We start from the raw sequence: 21100 nt of genomic DNA on the forward strand, positions 1-21100 counted from the left end.
ATTCTTTTGTGACGAAAAATAAAATTTAGAGACGAATAAATTTTTTGTCACCTGTTGTTTTATTTGATTTTAAGCATTTGGTGACAAAATTTGGTTTTCGTCTCTAAAAATAGTACAATTGGAGGCGAAATCTTATTTTCATCACTAAAACATATATATTTGGAGACGAAATATTTTTTCGTCATGCATTTTCGTCACCAAAGACTTTTTTTGCTGTAAGCAACATACATATGATGATAATAAATTCTTTATTATTTGTTTTTATTATTAGTTATCTAAATTGCACAAGTATCGTTGTGCCACCCGCTAATATGATTAACCTAAACTCTCTAGGCACATTAGAGAAACATAAGCAAATTAATTGTTAATATGGCCATAAATAGATCATAAAAATAAACAAATAGATTATAACACAACAACAATAATGATTTATTCCCTTTTCCATTGTTTACCAAGCCTTAAAAAAATTTGAGATTTTTAATGATCACATAGAATCACTTAAATCATGAAGGTCAGTGTGTCAGATGAAATTATTTCATGGGACGAACCAACACAAGATTATGGTCGTCGGGGGAATTTTGAGAACTCTGGCCGTCTACACTTCATATATGCCGTCTTTTCCTCATTACCTTCATCGATTCCATAAAACATCAGAATGACATTCCCTCCAAGTTCCTACACATCAAATGAAAAATTAGAACTAATCTAAAGATCGATACAATCTATTTGTACAATATTCATGTATCAAAAAATCATTGTTGGCTTTATGGGACTTAATTATTGAATCAATAGTGTCCACAACTGCAACAATTTGGTTATATCAGCTTGCAGTGCTTATATTAATAAGGATAAGTGCCTAGATGAAATTCACAAAACGAGACGCAAATGTGAGATAAAGGGTCACAACTACAATAAATTCATTGAGTCTCACATTTGTGTCTCATTATGTGAATTTCACCATTTGTCTCACATTTGTGTACCATTTTGTAAATTTCGTTGTATTGCTAGCATTGTCGTATTAACGGAGTTTGAAATAATGATACCTGGAGTGTAGAATGGCTGTCATCAACAGCATTAAGAGCGGATTTCAACACCCGAATTGCAGTTGAATTGTTTCTTAAGATCTCTCGACACCACTTAACCGTTTCTTGTTCTAACTTCTCTAGCTATATATAGAAATAAACAAAACACGAAATGACATATGCACGTGGATGTTACATACTTATGTAGTGCATAAGATAAACAACTAATGGGGAGAGAGAGAGAGAGAGAGAGAGAGCTTATTAGCTATGTTATGCTCAAGAACTAAAAATGAAATGGTATACATGGTTGTAATTTGAATTCACCGGGACAACTATGTTGGCAAGTTCCATTTTCTTTGCTTCGAAAGCAGTGTAGAACCTTGCCAGAAACCACATTTCACGTGTTTTTTTAGGCTCAACCTATCTAACCAGAATTAAAGTTTTACAATACCAAATTTAAAATTTATATTGTAAAACTTTGATCAAAACACATTTCCCATATGATCAATGTAGCTCGCTTTTCGTGCTCATTTCAGAAGACGAATAGCCCTACAGTTTGGACTCTTGTGGTTCTAATTTTGATTTCACAAGTGTAATGTGAAATAATGAAAACACAAAAAGACTCTAAATCCAGCAATTCGTTTTGAAAAATCGATATTTGAATCAAATGCCAAAAATGGACTGCTTTGCCAGATTTCAGAGTCGCTACCTAAATATTTTTGAAAAATTTAGGAAACTCAAGACTTGTGTCAAAGGCCATTAGTTCGTCATCACCAAAGTGTCTCGGCTCAGGAACTTAGGTACGAGAGGGGAAGGTCATGAATTGAGCACCCCACTCGCCCGATCAAAGATCAGCCTCTACTAATCATGATGTGATTTTTTATTTACATTATATGCTCTTGTTCTAATTATTAGATATTTTTTACTATGTGACACACACAAATATAGATTAATTTGCAAGAATTGAAATATTTGATTTGGTGTTTTATTTGAAATTGTTTTGTGAATTTGCCACTTGAAAATGTGGGCTTAAAATGGACATTAATCAAACTATCCCAATTCAAGCAACTAACTTTTACCCACAGGCATTCAAACAATTATATCATTTAAGCAATTAGCCTCATGAAAGTATGCTTTGACATGGTAACACAAACATTCGATGCAAGATGCTAAAACACAAATTACTCACTTAGTGCTCCGAGCCAAAACAAAGCAAAATAATTAGAAAAAATATGCATGCTCCTAATTAATGCATATAACTAAATGCAACACACACATTATGTATTTTATAGACTCAGCTACGAGCATGGCATATGATTCCATTCAAGACATGCGATAAAGCACATATTCAAGTAATAAATTTGAACACGGACATTGGGTTGGTATGATGAGCCGAACCTTGGATGCATGCAAGACAATGGATGCAGCGTATAAAATACTAATTTGAAAAATGATATTCTATTCTAACCATCGTAAGCAAGTAAGTAAAAAGGAGAAAAACGTAGGGTTAGAAGACATATAACTTATTACACATTTGCCCTCGTACAAGAGGGTGCGAATCAAAATCCGAAAGTCCAAATTAAACTAATTATTACAAAACCAAATGAATAAATAAGCAAATAATTAACTAGCTAACGACTCTATTACAACAAGGATAATCATGAGAAGTAAAATAACTATCTAAGTTAATTAGCTATAACAATTACAAATAAACAATAATGATAATTACAACACTAATAATTAACAAGACTAATTGTAATAACAATAATAATTACAACGCTAATAATCGGAGCATTAATCTACAACATTAAGGTAAGCAAGGATGCACAAGGGTTGCATACACAGTGTCCAAGAACAACTCTGTCTGCCTAGGCCTGTTCTATTTTACCTTCAGCCACTGCCCTCTGTTTTCTGTAAAACATATTGCTAACCAAACATTGATGGCCGGCCGTGCCTCAATGAGGCCCAGCTGGGCTCCAAAAGGGCCGACCATGCCTTAATTTCATGCAAAATCCTGTTTTGTGCTCTGAAGTGAAAACAGTGCAGACAGAGTTATTCTAGACTCTGTTTGTCCCTCTTACACTTCTTTGTCATGGGAAAGCCTAGAGAGAAGGTTGGAATTGTTTCCAAAACCATCAATGAGCAAGTTTATTGCTTGATGATTTCAGGTACAATTTGGACAAAGATTGATAAATGCAATGAACAACAACCAACCATCCCTCCTATCATGGAGTGAACTCAAAGAGGGAGGTAGAGATACTTCAAGGTTCATCAAAACATTATGAATTGATGTAAGACAACCCTTGATACAATGGACTCAGCATAAGGTCTGGCCGAACCCCAAGCAATATAACTCATTTTCTTTATGTGGGTTGGTTCATTTTAAGCCAAATTCATTAGTCTTTACCATCCTTTAATCCATTAAGTCCAAGGTGATTATTATGTCTACTAATAGATTATGTCCACTAAGTGAGAAACATGTCAAACGGGAGGTGATTCTCAACATGAACAAGAGACTATGCCGTTGACAATGAATCTCCGTAGAGATTAAACCATTAAGCATAGATCTCTAGTTCACGTTTTGAATAACTGTCAACCGATTGAAATAACTCTCAAATGAAAGAAATGAATGGAAAGTTGATTATTAAAATGAGGTTCTTAAACATGGAAATTAGTTAAAGAAAAGCTTATAACAATATACAACAAGTATGTATGCAACCTTATGAGACAACAATCAAGCTAATCAAAGCATGAACTAACTAAACAACCTAGGACAACCTTGAAACAGCACTTAACGGATGAAAAACAGTGGCTCACAATGCATGAAAAGAGCCTACAAAGCTAAACAACAAAGAGAGAAAAAAAAAGAAGCTAGTAAGTAAAAACGAGGAGGGTGGCTAACCCTTCCACTTTTGAAACCTCAAAGCATGATTTTTAGCCTTTTTTAAACTCTGAAAAATAACTTAGAAAGCAAAGGAAAGGGTGTAAAGGCAAGGGTTTGGGCTATAGGTAAAGGTGTAAGAAAGAGTGTTAACTATAAGAACCTGAATTTTTGGACAACTAATTAGTTTCTTAATCATAATATTAAGTCAATTAATAGTGATTATTAAATAATTATGTCAATAGCATCATAATTAATACCAATATTAAATTCCTTTAAATAAAATTATTTAGCTTTCTGTGATTAAATTTTTGTATCTAAACACAGTTGTGGGCACTAAATGAGTTAAATAAATAATAACCAAGTTGGTTAGAGGATAGAAGGGGAGGGGGGGGGGGGGAATCTAGTGACTAGGATATATATACATTGATTTTCATTTTGAAAAAAAAAAATAATAGAAGTTAGATTTGTTGTGTTGAGTAGAACATTTTGACTGCCCTTCTTCCCAACAAGGCTGCTGTCAAGGCATGCCATGGCATGCATAGAAACATACTCTAAGCCTATTCTTGTAGATGATAGTTCCCAAGCCAAGAGAAAAAAAAAAGAATAAAATAAAATAAAAATAAAGATTGCCTCCAAGCTTCTATATATAGTGCACTATTCACCCCTTTTCATTTCCACGGTTGAGGAAAAGAAAAAGAGAGGAAGAGTAGAAAAGAAAAGAATAAGAGAGGAAGAAAATAAGGTGCTTGGTGGTTACCAATTCAAAGCAAGTTTTGAGAATCATTTGTAAAAGCTCTCTTGAGGTAGGAATACTCAACCTCTATCCTCCCTTAGATATTTTTCTTAACTGAATCTATATATTAAAAATATGCAAGACTGTGCATTGTTAATACACAATAGCTCAATGCATGTTTACATTTTAATAGAATGATAATCTTATGATTATATGATTTCTATCCTTCTTGCAAGCATGAATTAGATGGTTTAGCTACTGATTTTTCTCCTTATGTGTTCAAATATTCTCCATTGTTTGAAATAATCTTGCATGCATGTGAATTTGTGTTCACTCTTCATAAATATTATTTTCATCTATTCCCTATTACCACTAATGAAAGTAAATATGAAGGATTAGAGTTTCACATGGGAATAGTAGCAAGAAATAATTTTTATAGTCTTGCATATGATTCATGGTGAATACAAAGTGTAGTTTTCGCAAAATAATGAACTTCCTGCAAAACAGATTTTTAATCCGTTTTGAATAAACCCAAACAAACTCATGAGAACACTTTCATAAAATCTGAAACTACTGGAGTTAGCTTAACATGTTTTCATGGTGCTAGAATATCAAAAAAAAAATTATTTGACAGCGTTTCGTGGTCAAAACATATTTTTAACTTCATTATTGTCTGGAGGCAGCAGCAATGCTGAATTTACCAGGTCACCGTTTATTTTACAGAATGAGTTTCCAAGTGATTCAAATTGAAAAAGTTATAGATTTTTAAGTTATCTTTTAAATTCCACTGGTTTCATAAATTTTTTTTTAAGCATTGAGAGAGAAACGTCAATTTTTTCAAAATGTGACAGAATCTGTCCAGTTTTCTTAGAAAAATTATTTGACCATCTTCCGTTGGGTTTCAGTCTTCAAACTCTTCTAGAAATATGTTTTAAACTCAAATATCTAGCAAACCATTCTGACCATACCTCGTTTTGACACCATTTGAGGCCCCTTTTATTTTTCAAACATAGATCACATGTGTTGGAAGTTAATATAACTCACTGTCCTAGAAAAACCAGTTTTCTCCAAATTTTATTTCTCCATTTTAAAATCATTTTTAGCCTTGGTATTCTTCTCGAAATATTTTTCTAACTCGATGAACTAGCACCAGTTAAAATACTGTAATGGTTGAACTTTGTTTGGTATGAGTTTCATATTTTTTTTGTCCGACCATACAGTGCTGAAAGAAGAAATGTGTGAATTCTTAAGAAATTTTGTGATGATTCCTAAGATATTCTATCAAATTTATTTTGGTTGCCATACATGATTGTGTTGTGCTATATAAACATTATGTCACTATGGTTTTCAAACTAAAACTCGCACATGCATCAAAATGTGAATTCGACGAAGTAAAGAAATACAAAATTGAATCGATGATACATTAAAATTTAAAACTGATAGAGTCAGCTCAGTTTAGAATCTTGCGCAAGTGAGTCGCAAATCCTAACATGACACGGGAAGGTATTTCGGCTCTTATCGATGTAGGCGATATATGGTTGGTGGTGCGAGTGTCATAACATAGACCGTTCCTTTGAGGTAGACCGTGATGTCACGACTCGGGTACGTAACCCTGGTGCGTGGGCATCATTGGTAGTTACAGCAAATAACATTTGAATATTTGACCAAGGGGGAGTCAGAATTGCCCGTGGCCATTGCTTAGCGGTTGAGCGGAAATAGTGCTCCGCGGTGAGTTACTTAAACTTATCTGATAAACTAAATCTATGAGAATTTAAAAAGAAAGGTGGGCATTTTCCTTATGATGAAATATTCGCTTGCCATTATTTTTATTTATTTATTATTTATTGTTATTATTTCAACTGATAGCATTCATGTTATGCTTATTAAATGCTACTTGTTATTCTGTTACTACACATTATTCATTAATTGTGAGTGTTATTTTCGGGGTGGGTATTTTCGAGTTATAGTATCTTATTGAGATCATCACTCATTGGCATTTCCGTTTCCTTGGTGTTTTATGCCAGGTACCGAAGAAACCGAAGGGAACACTGAGGCCTTGCAAGGCAACATTTAGCCTTGGTTAGCTTGAAGAGTGCCCAAGTTCCATGACCTATTTTCTATGTTTTTCTAGTTTTCTTTTTATGTTTGTGTTTTATTTATTTATTTATTTATTTATTTATTTATGTACTAAAACTAAGTTTTAAGTTTTATTGGATTTGTAATTTAAGAACTTTCAATTTATGGGTTGTTAATTAGTGGATGTTAGTAATATTGGTGGCAACATTGATTCTAAGTTCTAAATCTTATTATGATGTCCTAAAATTTTGGGGCGTTACAACATGGTATCAAAGCTTAGGTCTAGACACCCTTGAGACCTTGGGTAAACTTAAGCACACGTCTCTTACTACACTTCAATTAAAAACATTTTATGATCTAAAGCCTTACCAAAAGTATAATATTGTCGTATTTCCTCTGTAGGATATCGAGCCCACTCTACAACGACGACTGGCTCTCGGATCCAGAATCTGAGCCAGAAGAGGAGCCATTACTAAGTGATCTAGAAATATGGGCGGAGGTTTCTTAGTCTGAACCAGAGGAAGAGGATCCGGAAGAAGAAGTGATGGAAGAGGTGAACGAGGAGGTTGACATGAAAATAAACTTTATGGAACACTTAGCCGTCCTTTCCCTTGAAGAGCGTGAAGGAGGAGAGAGTGAGATGGAGTCGGACCCCATTTCCTCCATAGAATATGCCTTCTAAAAAAATGAGGTGGACTCGGGAAATGTGACGCAGGAGGTGGCATTCCTAATTGGACTTAGGATGTATGTCAGGCTAGAACCAATAATACCTTGCGAGTGGAAGTATTGAAGGGAGGATGACAAATACATGGGAACTGTAAGAGTTGTCCGGGAATTTGCTGGGGCCATGTACGAGGTCGACCCTTTACCACCAGCCTTGGCCGACAATTACACCAACCTCTTCCACCAACGGGACATTTTCTTAGTAGCCCTACTGGCCGGAAAGATTATCCCTACGGATGGGACGATGGACTTTCGCGATCCACTCACTTACTAAGAGGTCCCCATGAGGATTCTGAGCCAAAGCGTAGGATTGGAAGGACCTAGGTTGTTAGTCCATTTGAGGTGCTACGGACTTTACGATGAGAGCTGGGAGTATGCCTGGCAAGTACATTAACACTATCTGTGGCTCTTCAATTAAGAGGGATTGAAGAGGGGTAGGCTAGGTTGCTTAACAAATTTGTTGCGATTTCATTGTAAAGGCCTAGTCTTACAAATATTAGTAATGGGGTAAGAGAGTCCCCTCGGTTATGTAATCGATTTTTTTTTCTTTCTTTCTCTTATGAATGTACTGATCTTTTATTATCATTAATGAAATCCTAGTATTTAAAAGTTTGTGTGTTGGACTATTTTACTTGCATTTTATCTTTAAATAGATAATATATATAAATAATAAATAAATAAATAAAGGGTGTAACAACAATATCCTTCGTACAGAAAATGACAGGAAGAACTAGGGCAAACAGATCTAATGACAACAATAACAACGACAACAACAACAGTGACATCATGAATTTCGTTCGAGTAATTACTAATGAACTAAGAAACCAACCTAGGTGTCATGACCCAAACCGGCCTCTATAGGTTTAGCATTGTAACTGACCAGTAATCCTAGGATTACCGAAGGCCTCTGAGACAAATTAACATAATATTAGGGACTAGCGGAGGCAAATAACAAATATACAACGTCCATTGAGTTGTGCAGACTTATATGAGATAAAAAAATTTAAAACTTTTTATATACGTATATACACATCATCCTTATGTCATTATATATATATATATACAGATTAGACAAAAAGGGGCTTAGCCCTATTTACAAAATACACAAGACTTATTTAACCAAACAAGAAAATGAAACTTAAACTTTAAATCACATAGCCATAGCCACTTGACATATCCGGAACCTCCATGGGAGGCACATAGGTTGGCTGACAAAAATAGATTCTAGGCAGACGCCTCTAAGCCTGGTTACGCGCTTGATCACCTACATACATAAATAATACAGTGAGCTAGAGTCCAGTAAATAATAACAGAGTAAAGGGTTTTGATGAATGATGTCCATACTAGATTCAAAAATCATAATTCTGATTCATAAACAGATTCATATTCATATTCTTGTTCAAATCAAATATAGAAATCAAAGTTCATGCTTAATCATACGTGGTACATCCATTAGCGCTAACAGAACAGATGCAAAACATATGGTGGTTATGAATAACCAGTTCCATAAAGGAACCTCCGGATCCGGATAACAGAGAATAAACATGCTAAGCCCCATGATGGAGCCTCCGGTACGGGTAACATATGGCAGACATAACAAGTTCCATAATGGAACCTCCGATACCGGCTAACAGAGAATATACATGCTGAGCTCCATGATGAAGCCTCTGGTATGGGTAACAGATGACAGACATAATAAGTTCCATAATGGAACCTCCGATACCGGGTAACAGCTAACAAATATCACATGATGTTAAGGATGCCATGAATACATTGTTAGAAATTGGACAATCATTCATTGTACAGAACATATCATTTTAGAAAATAGATCTTAATTCATCATACAGAAAATAAATAAAGTTGAACATAGTATTACTAAGTTATTACTCACAGCTAGTTGCAGAAGCAGATCAGACAAATCAGGCAGACAATAGAGCGTGACCTACAGAAGCACATAACATATACACATTGAAATACAATATCAATTCCTTGATCAAACTTGACTTTTCTTGTCTTTTTCTGTCTAAATAGTCCGGAGTTCTACTATCCTTATTCTTTCTTATTTAAATGATTCGGGTTCTCATTTCACATATCCTTTCATTACTAAAGCATTATTTTCTGAATAAACCAATTTCTTACTTAGCTTCTTAATCAAGTACTACTAAGTTAATAATGTATTCTTTTAATCAACTAATTAATGTTGATTGTTAGCTTATTAATCTTTATTGAGTCATAAATCATGTCTAGAACGCTTTGGGAAGAGATGAGAATAAAAATATGAACTAAATGCAACTTTCCAAAATATGCTGAGAATAGTTATTCGCTCGAGCGAGCCTTCAATCGCTCGAGCGGTCTGTAAAAGACTATAAAAAGTACTGGAAGTCTTCAATTTGCGCTCGAGCGGCAATTAGTTCGCTCGAGCAGTCTGTAAAATTCTAGAATTTCGAACTTCTCAAAAATGGCTTCCAAACGCATTTTCAATTCTTTTGAAATCCATGCATATCTTGATCAAAACCATAAAAATGCCTTAGAAAATATAAACACTTATTTATTTATAAATTATTTGTTCAAAATCTTGAAACATAAAATTAATTTATTTAAATCAAAACCTTACTTAATTTCAAAATCAAAACCGATGAACTTATGGTTTTCTAAACTTCTTTTTCAAAATCAAATGTACTATTAGAATATCAAAATTTGTAGAATTTGTTCATGCATGTAGGAACTAGACTCAAACTCATGTAAGGTATTCAAAAACAAATCCAAAATAATTAGCTTCCATAATCATGAACATGCATGTAATTCATTTTATGTTCAAAACCCAATTTCTTCCTAATTCCATGAATTTAATCCCAAATCCTTCTCAATCTCAAGAAATCTATGATGCATGTAAATTTACAACACCCATGATAAATGTTCAATCGCTAATTTTTAACATAATTTTCAAACACTTTAAAAATTCAATTAAACTTGTATATATATAATTCAACCTATCAATTTCATGATTCTACTTTCAATTTGAGCGAAATCATTAATTATCATTATGAATCAACTTTGGGTTTTCAAGAAAAATCAAGACTTCCAAGAAAAATTAAAACTTCTCACACCACTTCTTTTTATTCTAATTTTCCCTTTGATTATACACCCAAGGTTCATAATCCATAAACTTATCCCAACAATTAAATCCTAACACTTCAAACCCTAAACCTCCAATTTCCATGATATAACACCATATGCTCAAAAATGTAGATTTTGCATTTATATAATCAAAATATCACAAATCTATCTATTAATGCAAGTATTGAAAAAGAACTAGGACCCCTACCTCAAGAATCAAACAAGAGAGCAAAGCTTTGAGAAAAATCCTTTGCAAATCCGAATTCCAATTGGTTGAAAATGTTGAGCTTCAAGTTTTTTTCACTTTTTGGTAAGAGATCTTGGCCAATTCTTAGGGAAATGGAAGGTATTTGAGGTCAAAAACCTAGGGTTTTCGAACCTAGGGTGAGAGGGATGAAGAGAGGAGATGAAAGTGTGAAGAATGATCTAGAAAAGTGCCTTTAAACTTGCTAAATTCGCGCAGTACACTCGAGCGTCGATTTTCCCGCTCGAGCGTACCTGTTTCCAACATAGATTCCAAAACTTCAAACGGGCATGACTCTCTCATCCGGACTCCATTCTAGGTTTTTCTTGTGTCCAAATCGAAGCCCCGGAAATAAGCTTTCCAATGGTTTTAGCCTCACACCCAAATTCAAAGTGTGGAAAAATAAAAGGGCAAAAGAGTGACGGCTGTTCGTAGAAAAAATTATTAGAATTAAATTCTTGGTTCACTCTTACTTTACCATTATGTTACCACTTCGATCAATGTCCCAAAATAAAACAAGGAGGTTCCAAATATTAAATTGAACTTATTATCATCATCAATTTTTGATTTCTTAAATCATTTAAGCCTTCAATTTCTGATTAGACTCAAAATTTGGTCATTAAATTACATATTTGAATTAGGCACCACATAAATGAATTTAATTCATAATAATCTAAATTCTCAATCCTCTTAACTTAATTAACTCCAATTCAGACCCAATTAATCAAATCTCAATTTTATAAATCTGAATCGAATATTTAATTAAACTCCCATATGGTCCAATACTCAAAATTCAAATAATTCAATTCACTATTTGCACTTTCTTGAGCCATTTAGGCTTTCAATTTCTAATTCCAAAATAAATCCTCAATAGAATCGCATACAAATCAGTCTCCATAATTTTCATAGATCTCAGATTAAATTAGAATAATTGGCACTTAAAATCCAAATCTCCTTAATTAATTAAGTGCTAATCATTATACGTGATGGGGTCGTTACACCAGGCGTGAAAACAACAAAGCAGAATTAATAGCGAAATTTCAAAAACTCAGGCCCCGAAAATTTTTCGCAGAACCCAATCCCTACACGGCTGAGGCATGGATAAGGCAAGTGAAGAAAATATTAGAGATGCTAGAGATTTAGAATGAGCAGGACCAAATGTCCCTCGCTTCATTTCTCTTCGATGGGGAGGCTGATTTTTGGTGGACAATGATTAAGGAAAGCCGTCAAGTGGCAGAACTATCTTGGAGATAGTTCGAGGAGTTATTTATGGAAAAGTACTTGCGGCAAGAAATGATCTAAGAATTTCTCCAACTGAAACAAGGGCATGACTGTGACACAGTATGCCAATCGATTTGAGGCCCTTTCTCGCCATGCCACAGCTATAGTGGCAAATAAAAGAGACAAAGTAAGGCGCTTTGAGTGGGGACTTGATTCGGGAATCCGAGACAAGTTGATGCAGTGCAGCTACCTACTTATACACAGGTAGTAGATAGGGCTCTTACTCTAGAAAGAAAGAAGATGGACACTACAAGGAACCAAGGTCAGCAGTCTTGAGCCAACCAGCAAAAAAATGGAGGACCCTCAAGAAACAATAGGACCCCTGCCGCTTCTGTACCTTATGCTAGGGGGCCACAACAATAGCAAGGGTATAATCCTGAGCAACGTAATAGGGAAGGGGCCAGAATGTGCTATGAGTGTGGCCAAGAAGGGCACTTTAGGAACAACTGTCCTCAAAGGTCAGGCTACTACATCAATCAAGGAAGAGCCACTCAACGAAACAAACATGACTTGAGGGGAAGCTTTTCTTACTCCCAAATCAAATCAAAACATCATTGTGTGCCATCATAAAAAAAGGGGAGATTGTTAAACTTATTTATTTTGATGATTTATTTAATTTATTTGAAAGAGAAAAATAGAATCCAAAATTTATTTTAATGATTTATTTAATTATATTTTAATTTATTTGAAAAAGAAAAATAGAATCCAAAATTTATTTTGATAATTTATTTAATTATGTTTTAATAGAATCCAAAATTTATTTTGATGATTTATTTAATTATGTTTTAATTTATTTGAAAGAGAAAAATAGAATCAAAATTTATTTTGTACCATTATTTCTCACCTAAACTTTTATCCTAAATATTGTTTGAATGTATTTAATATTTGCTTAAATCAGGAATTAATTTCAACCTAAAAATAATGCCAAAACCAGAGGTTCAAACAATCCAAAACAAAGGTTCAAATAGCCCAGCACAGCAACATGCCAAAAGGTTCAAACAGCCCAGCACAACAGCAGGTCAAAAGGTTCAAACAGCCCAGCACAACAGGAGGCCAAAAAGTCCAAGTGGAAGATATTCAAATTAATAATGATGGAGTCGAAGATATTCAAATTAGTAATGATGGAGTCGAAGATATTCAAATGAATACAATAGCTATAAACAGCTATAAATTCAAATGAATACAACGGGTATAAACGGCTATAAGTTTCATTATATATACCAAAGTCTCTAATGTAAACAAGTTACAAAAAAAATTAGAAAATATTCTTTGATCTATAATCACTCACATCTATTCTCTAAAAAATTCTCTAAGAAGTGTTCTTCAATTTTTGTTTACATCCTCTTTCAGAAATTAAATACTGAGACGTATAGCTTTAAGCCCATCTTTCCTGTGTAAAGTTTACAGAAAAACCAGAGTTTCATTTTTATATCTATGCTTGAGAGATAATTCTTGTATCTTTTTGTGAAAGCAAAAACACCTTATTTTCAACCTTGTAAGAGTGTAGTACACTCAATGTACTTGACTTAGAAAGTCTGTGTAAAATCCATAGAGGATTGCTCCATTTGTAAAGAGTTTGCTAGCACCTCTGTGAAGTTAGAGCATAGTGGAAAATCTCAAGTGAAGCTTGAGGAATGGACGTAAGCCGAGTTGAAGTCGAACCACTATAAATTTATTTGCCTCTCTCTCCCTTATCTCTTTATTTTATTTAAATTGCCATAGCTATATTTCACATTTTCACTGTGTTAAAATCATTAACTGACATAGTTGTTAGAACACTTGTTTTAATTATTTTTATTTCATTAACTATATTTATTTATTGTGCTAGTCATAATTTTTATTAAGGTATTATTATTTTTATTTGTAAAAACATAATTCACCCCCCTCTTAGGTTGTCTTTTGGGTAACAAAGCAGATAGAGAGCTCAATGTTATGCACATAGTACTAAATTAAGTTTATTTACAAATGAAAGATTTTTGGATGCTGGGAGGATAGCACAAGGCAATGCCATGTAGTAATTTCAACCAATCACAAATAGCTATGCCCCTCGTGTTGTTTTCCAAACACTAATATAAATATGTGGATTCCACTGTCTAAGCCAATCACAATACAAAAAAGGAACCACTGTGGCAATTGTTACGATCCAAACCCGCCCCTATGAGTTTAGCGTTGTAACCGGCTAGTAATCTGCGATTATCGAAGGCTTGTTTTACAATAATGAAAATAATACAATATAAAGGGGCTGACGAAAGCCAATTAATAATACAAAATATCGTCCAATGAGCTATGGAGACTTAAATGAACAAAACAAATTTCATACACTTGGAATTATACAAACACTTAAGTCCATAATTCACTAATAGACAAAACAAAACATGAAATAGGGAATTAAATCCCATTGCCAAAATAGTAGTAATAAAAGTCATAAAACACACGTAATCCTTAATTACAAATCAAAAGGGTGAATTTGAGCTACCCAAGCTTTGACACATATTGGTTCAGAACCTTGTGGTGAGGCACAATGGTTGGCTTGACAGAACAAGATTCGGGTCGACGTTGCCAACTCTGATCTGGTGCTCAATCACCTACATATATATAATAAACAATAAGTTAGAGTCCAGTGAATAACAACTGTGTAAAGGAGTTATGAATAATATCCTTTCAATAATTGAAACAGTCAATTCATCAATAAATCAATTTCTCAATCAATGTTTCATATCATATCAATCATTTCGATTCATATGTGGTACATCCATAGCAGAACAATCCATAGGTCTTAAAGACCGAACGATCACTTGATGGCCATCAATACAATAACAATAGTTCCAAGAATTGGAACTGACAGAGATCTCTATACCAATAGCAATAACAATATGCTATGGATGCCACGAGTACAGTTCCACAAAATAGGACAATCATTCATCAATAAACATTATCATTTCAGTAAAACAATACATTTTTATCAATCAAAAAATAATTATAAGGGAACATAACTTTACCATAGTGTTACTCACATTGGGCTCCTCAAAATATGTGCTAAAATTGCACTACAATGCGCCGTCCGACCTAAACAAATAAATTCAAGTACAACAATTCAATTACATTCATATTCTTACAATTCTATTCAATTCGATTACTTGATTTCTATTCGGTTTCTCTCGTTCAGTTCTAACTTTCATTCTTTTTTGTATAATTCAATTCCAAAACCCACAAAAATAAGCTTGAACTTTAATTTTCAATCATCAAATACAACCAACCAAATTCAATTGTTCAATTTATAACCGATAATATGTAAAGCAATTATAAATCATAAAATGTATGTTCAAGCTTCAATTCAAGCTTTTAAATGAGAATTTCTTTGAAATTATGAGAGACCAAGTAAAAGATCATGTGTATGAAATTAATTTGTCCATGAGATGATCAAATTTCTTAGACTCGAGCATATTCAAGTATAAAAATCATGAATTCCCAACTTCAAATAAAAATCATGATTACAAAACGAAACCGAAATTTTCAATTAAAAGAGCACAAACTTTAATTAAAGTATGAAATCATAGAACATATATTGTTTGAGTTCCAAATTCATCTTCCATGGAAAATTCTTTAAGCCATGCAAGAAAACTTAAAAATACGGACATGAATTTCCAACTTCAAACACAATCACAACTTCAAAAACAAGCCCAATTTTCCAATCGAAAGCTTAAAACTTCAATCAAATTGTAAAAACATAAAATATATAGTTAGAAGCTTCAACTTAAAAATCCATGAGGAAATTCTTTTGAAATCCTTAGGAGCCATAGAAATCATGTAAGAAAATAAGTGGTTAAACAAGAATTTCATGAAATGAAACATGCATGTCAAAATATTGAACTAAATTCTTCAAATCTACCATGCATGTACATAATATGAGCTCAATCCTTACAATTTCTTCATTATATTGTTCATTCGTATATTCTACTTCATTTTACTCCATAAAAAACAACAATTAGGCTTGATTCCTTCTTAATTCAACTTACGTTCCATAAATTCATGAGTGTAACATCTCAATTTCAAAAAATTAGAAGAGAATTCTTACCTTAGAGGGTTGATTTGTGAATAGCAAGCCTAATTTCCCTTAATTCTTTTCTTTCTCCTCTTCTCCTTGAATTCCCTCCCTAGAAGTCTATCTCTCTCTTTACGGAAGGCTCAACAATGCCCACTACCTCTCCTATTTCTTATTAAATGGGTGAGTAGAAAAACAAGTCCTATTCTATATACATGAGTACATTTTTGGCTAATTAATTACTTGAATTAAATTATAACAAATTCACTTTAATTAAATTAATTCTCAACATATTATGATCTCAATTACACTAAATTTAATTCTACTAATGTGAATTAGGCTCTAATTATCCATCTCTAATCTCAATACAAGTAATAAGAGCCAACATGACTTTACGAATCAGAGGAAATCAATTTTTAATTAAACTTCTCAGATGATTCTAAAAATTCTAATTAACATATCCATGTACTCCATTTTGGTTTCTGAACCCATTTCAGCCGTCAATTTCAGTTTCAAAGTTGTATTCTCAACAGATAATTTCCTAATTTGGACAAATAACACATGGGTAATCCAGATAAATATCTATGTTAGCGGTGATATGTAGCCGTCAATGTCAGTTCACATTATGTTATCAATTTCAGATATGTTATGATTTGCAATTAACACATTATGTTATCAATTTCAGTTTCTGAACCCATTTTGTCCGCAATTAATACGTGGGTAATCCAGATAATTATGATTTGCATTTTTGGGGTGTTATAGCAATTCCCTCTGGGTATGCAATAATTGTTCCTCTACAAATATTAAAAATATAGCAATAATGCTATGTATCAAAGAAGGAAAAAAAAAAAAAAGAAAAGAAAAAAGAAAGGACAAAATGTAAGATGTGTAAATCAGATTCATCCTCGTCAAATTATGTTTGTGAAGCTGACTCATTGAACCTGCGTTCTATATTAAACAACAATAATGTTATTGGTTTAATGATTTCATCACTTGTGCCAGTTACTAATATAATGTTGACTTATAAGACAATGTTGACTTATAAGACGATAATCGAAACATGATAACAATATGAGATCATTGATTTATAGTACGAGTAAATCTAAATACCAATAATTTTCACACAATGGGTCACGTATGATACGTGAAACAAATAGTGGATCCCGGGTATGATGGATGCCACTCATCTTTTACCTCACATCTCTATCTAACTTTGTAAAAAATTTCTGTATAACTAGCACAACTGGTACAAATGCATGTAATATCATTCACAAAGTCATTTTGCATTTTCTGAAAAATCACCAACCACAGTTTCACTCACTTCACTACTAAATTCACACCCCCAAAAAAATAAAAAAGAGATAAAATTTGAACCTTGGCAATGGGTTCGCCAACAGCTTTCTCGTAGACCATGTCGGTGAACTCCTTGCCATTGTCATCACAATCAACAAGTCTCCAAATAGGGTCGTGGGTTGGGACTTCACCGTGTATACGGTGATATCTATTGTTCATTGGTGCTGTTTGGTATAACTGTAAAAACAGATTATAAATTATAACTTAACAGATTATAGATTATGACTTTAATCAGAAACTGTTAATCTGTTTGGTATAATTGTTGGATTATAGATTTAAGTTGCTGAGTAATGTTTGTTAAATAAGATGTGATGTAGCTTTTTCAATTAACTTTTATTTTTTATTATTCACTATTTGTGTATATTTTTCATAAAAAATAATAATAATATTTTATAGTCCATTTGGGTCTTTTTCTATTTTTAAAAAAATAAAAAATAAAAAATTCTAAGAGTATAACCATAAATTAACATGTCCACTGATAATCAGAAGCAAGGGGTGAGCAGCTTTTCAAAATCAATTTTTTTTGATTTAAAATAAGCTATTAGAATCAAAAGTTGTTTGTAAAAAGTTTAACCAAACAGTCCAAAATAACTTTTTAAAAGTCAGAAACCATAAATTGACTCAAAAAAATCCCACCAAACACCCCATTGAAGAAGAAGAAGAAGCAATGCAATTGCACAACCCAATCGAACCACTGATGCTCATGATGAGAGCAATATGGTTGGTCACAGAGGCCAGTCTCCTTTTCATGGTGTTGATTTCGTTCTCTGCCATGGCTTGGTTTGTGTGTGAGCTTTTAATTCGCTCTGTTTTTGAAGGATATCAAAATTGTGTGTTTTTGTACTTCTTCACAGGATAGTGGTTGGTTGGAAATCTTGGGAATTCGTTTTCTGAACTGGTAGGACAGATAAAATAATTTTTCTTTCTCTTTTTTTTTTTCTTTATTAAAATGCGGTTTAGCCATGTGATTTAAGGCCAAGTTTGGCATGATTAAAAAAAGACAAAAAGTCAAAAAGTCACTATCCTATTTAAGTCACATCATCTTATTTAAGTCACATCACCTCTCTAACACATCACTTCAAACTCAACCCAAACCCAATCCATATTTCATAAAAAGTCAAAAAGTACACTTATTTAGTCTTCCCAAACTAAGCCTTAATCATCAAATTAATTAATAATTTTTAATGATATTTAAATTTTATTTTAATTAATAATTTAATAATTATATCATTATATAAGAGAGTTATATAATTTTTTTAATTAATTATGTTAAATAAAAAAAATTGACAATAAAACATTTTTAATTTTTTAAATCATACAAAATAGGAAAATTTACCCAAAAATCCTATTTTCTGAAAAGTTGAACAATTTAGTCCTAAAAGTTTTCTTATGCATCATTTAGTCCCATTTATACATCATCATCAAAACAACATCAAACATCCTCATCAAAACAACATCAAACATCATCTGATATTTTTGATGTTTGTGGGTGTTTCAAACATCAGATTCATTTTTAAAAAAAACTCACCTTGTTCACTTTTCCATCTTCCATTATCACAGCTTTTCAACAGACTCAAAAATTTCACAAACTTCAAACTTCAAAGATCTAACTAGAAAAAAAAAAAAAAAATCAAGAAAAAGCGATGCTAAAACGATTGAATTCGAGTTGAACCTTGGTGAATTCTCGAGAAATCAAAGCTTTAGCAGAATCAAGCAGCGGAGAAAACAGTTTCGAAAATCTTCCGAAATCTCAGGCGCGAAACAGAATCGAATCGGATCGGATCGGATCGGATCGGCTGTTGCGCGATGAATCTGATGAAAGAGATCGACGGCGGCCGATTGGTCCACCATTGTTAGGGTTTACAAAACACGTCGGAGTTGAGAGAGAGAGAGAGAGAGAGAGAGAGAGAGAGAGAGAGAGACAGAGAGACAGATTCAGGACACCATCAAGATGTTGCTCTGGTTCTGTCTCTGCGATTGCCGGTGGGATCCAAACCCAGATTCGATGATGTTTTGTTCATGATGTTCTGACGTTGATGTTCATGATAGTAAACATTAGATTATTGAAATTTGATGTTCATGATGGTAAATGAATCTGATGTTTCATTCTATAATTTCAAATATTATTGAAATTTGATGAACATTAGATGTTTGAAATCTAATTTCAAACATTGTAATTTTTCACATTATTGTAATTTGATGTTGTTTTGATAATGATGTTGTGATATTTGATGTTGTTTTGATAATGATGATGTTGTTTTGATGATGATGATGTTTGATGTATATGCCCTCTATGGTCAATTTCCCTATAACGGGACCTTTCAGTCTATAAAAAAATTTTTAGGACTAAACAATGTATAAATTATTAATTTGAGATTTATTGATGCATCACCCTAGAAAATAATTTATATTTTAAATAAATTTCAAAGAGTTATACAAATAGTCCTAAATTATTTAGAAAAAATTATCCATCGATCCAATTAGACTTGTTACCCAATAAATCTTAACTCTCTTTTGTCAATATGTCAAATCATTAAAAAAATTATTATGAGTTATTATAGCATTCTTTTTTTTTTTTTTACACATAAAAGATTAAAAAGTTAATTAAAATAGTAAATTCCAAAACAAGCCCTTATTTAGAATGTTTGGTTTTAGTTAAAATAGTCAATAAAGACAAAAAAAATTTAAATAATCAATAAAATAAAATGTCACATCTTACAAGTCAATTAATTAAATTTTCTCTCATAATTATCTAATTAACTTAAAATAATAATAATAATAATAATAATAATAATAATTCTAGTAACATCACAATTTGATCTCCTTACACCAATTTTCTCATTTCAATCAATCAAATTTTCCTCTTTACACTTCTCAATCTATCAAGTTTACCCTTCTTCAACCCTACCTCTTCTTATACCAATTTTCATATCTTCTCTCTATACTCTACTTTCCTATCATTTCCGCCATTGCCGCTACTCCTCGCCATTGTCACCATTGTCGGTCTCCACTAGCACCCTCTCCACCAGCGCCAATGCAGACGCATCATCCTCTTCTTATTCGCCTCGCAAAACCCTAACCGCTCTCTCTAGTCACCATCTTCAAACCTTTAAGATCACCTCCCACCGCCACAAACCCTTTCCCTACCCCCCATAGTCGCCAATGCCTTTGTCCCTCCCATTCATCCCTAATCTCTACAAACCCATCGTCGGAGTCACCGACGCCAAATCTCACCGAATCGCCAGAGAGAAAGAGAGAACGAGAGAGAAAAAAACTAACCAGATCGCAACTCAGATCAGTCTCGCTTCCCTCGCCTCTCTTTTCCACGCTGCAAAACGATATCTAGTTTGTGCAGATCTGTGTATATCAACAACATGAAGAAGCTGATGAGGAGAAAAGAAAAGACGACAGACATGAGATGATGGGAGAGGAGTGGCTGGCGACAGCTAAGAAGGGTGGGACAAGGGTTAGTGGTGACGGGCTGGCCGGCGGCAAAGGGGCAGCAGCAAGTGGACTAGTAAAGATGGTGGTGATGGGGTGTAATAAAAAATTAGGGTACCGTTTGGTATAGTTTTCAAATTAAAGAAAAGTTTGGTAAATTGTCAAAAAGTCAAAAAATTAAAAA

At 33.2% G+C, this 21100-nt stretch overlaps 1 protein-coding gene across 1 annotated transcript; it reads right to left on the reverse strand.

The window, feature by feature from the left end:
• Positions 1 to 558: 558 nt before the first annotated feature.
• Positions 559 to 19027, reverse strand: LOC114299218 (1,4-dihydroxy-2-naphthoyl-CoA synthase, peroxisomal-like). The gene is made up of 5 exons (XM_082890617.1): positions 19004 to 19027; positions 17497 to 17652; positions 9330 to 9380; positions 1044 to 1166; positions 559 to 675 (listed from the first exon to the last, which is right to left on the reverse strand). The coding sequence occupies exons 1-5, from the start codon at positions 19025 to 19027 to the stop codon at positions 559 to 561; spliced, it is 471 nt and encodes a 156-aa protein (XP_082746743.1).
• Positions 19028 to 21100: the final 2073 nt, after the last annotated feature.

Source organism: Camellia sinensis, chromosome 10, assembly GCF_055761805.1.
Source record: "Camellia sinensis isolate YWXY chromosome 10, ASM5576180v1, whole genome shotgun sequence".
Classification (NCBI taxonomy): Eukaryota; Viridiplantae; Streptophyta; class Magnoliopsida; order Ericales; family Theaceae; genus Camellia; species Camellia sinensis.

Bases quoted from the DNA above. Each gene is read 5' to 3' on its own strand.
- LOC114299218 (XM_082890617.1), bottom strand. From the start codon at position 19,027: ATGGAAGATGGAAAAGTGAACAAG. The intron at 9,381-17,496 runs GTTCAAATTTTA...GTGCTTCTGTAG, and splicing joins TTGGCGAACCCATTGCCAAG to GTCACGCTCTATTGTCTGCC. The intron at 676-1,043 runs GTATCATTATTT...TTTGATGTGTAG, and splicing joins ACAGCCATTCTACACTCCAG to GAACTTGGAGGGAATGTCAT.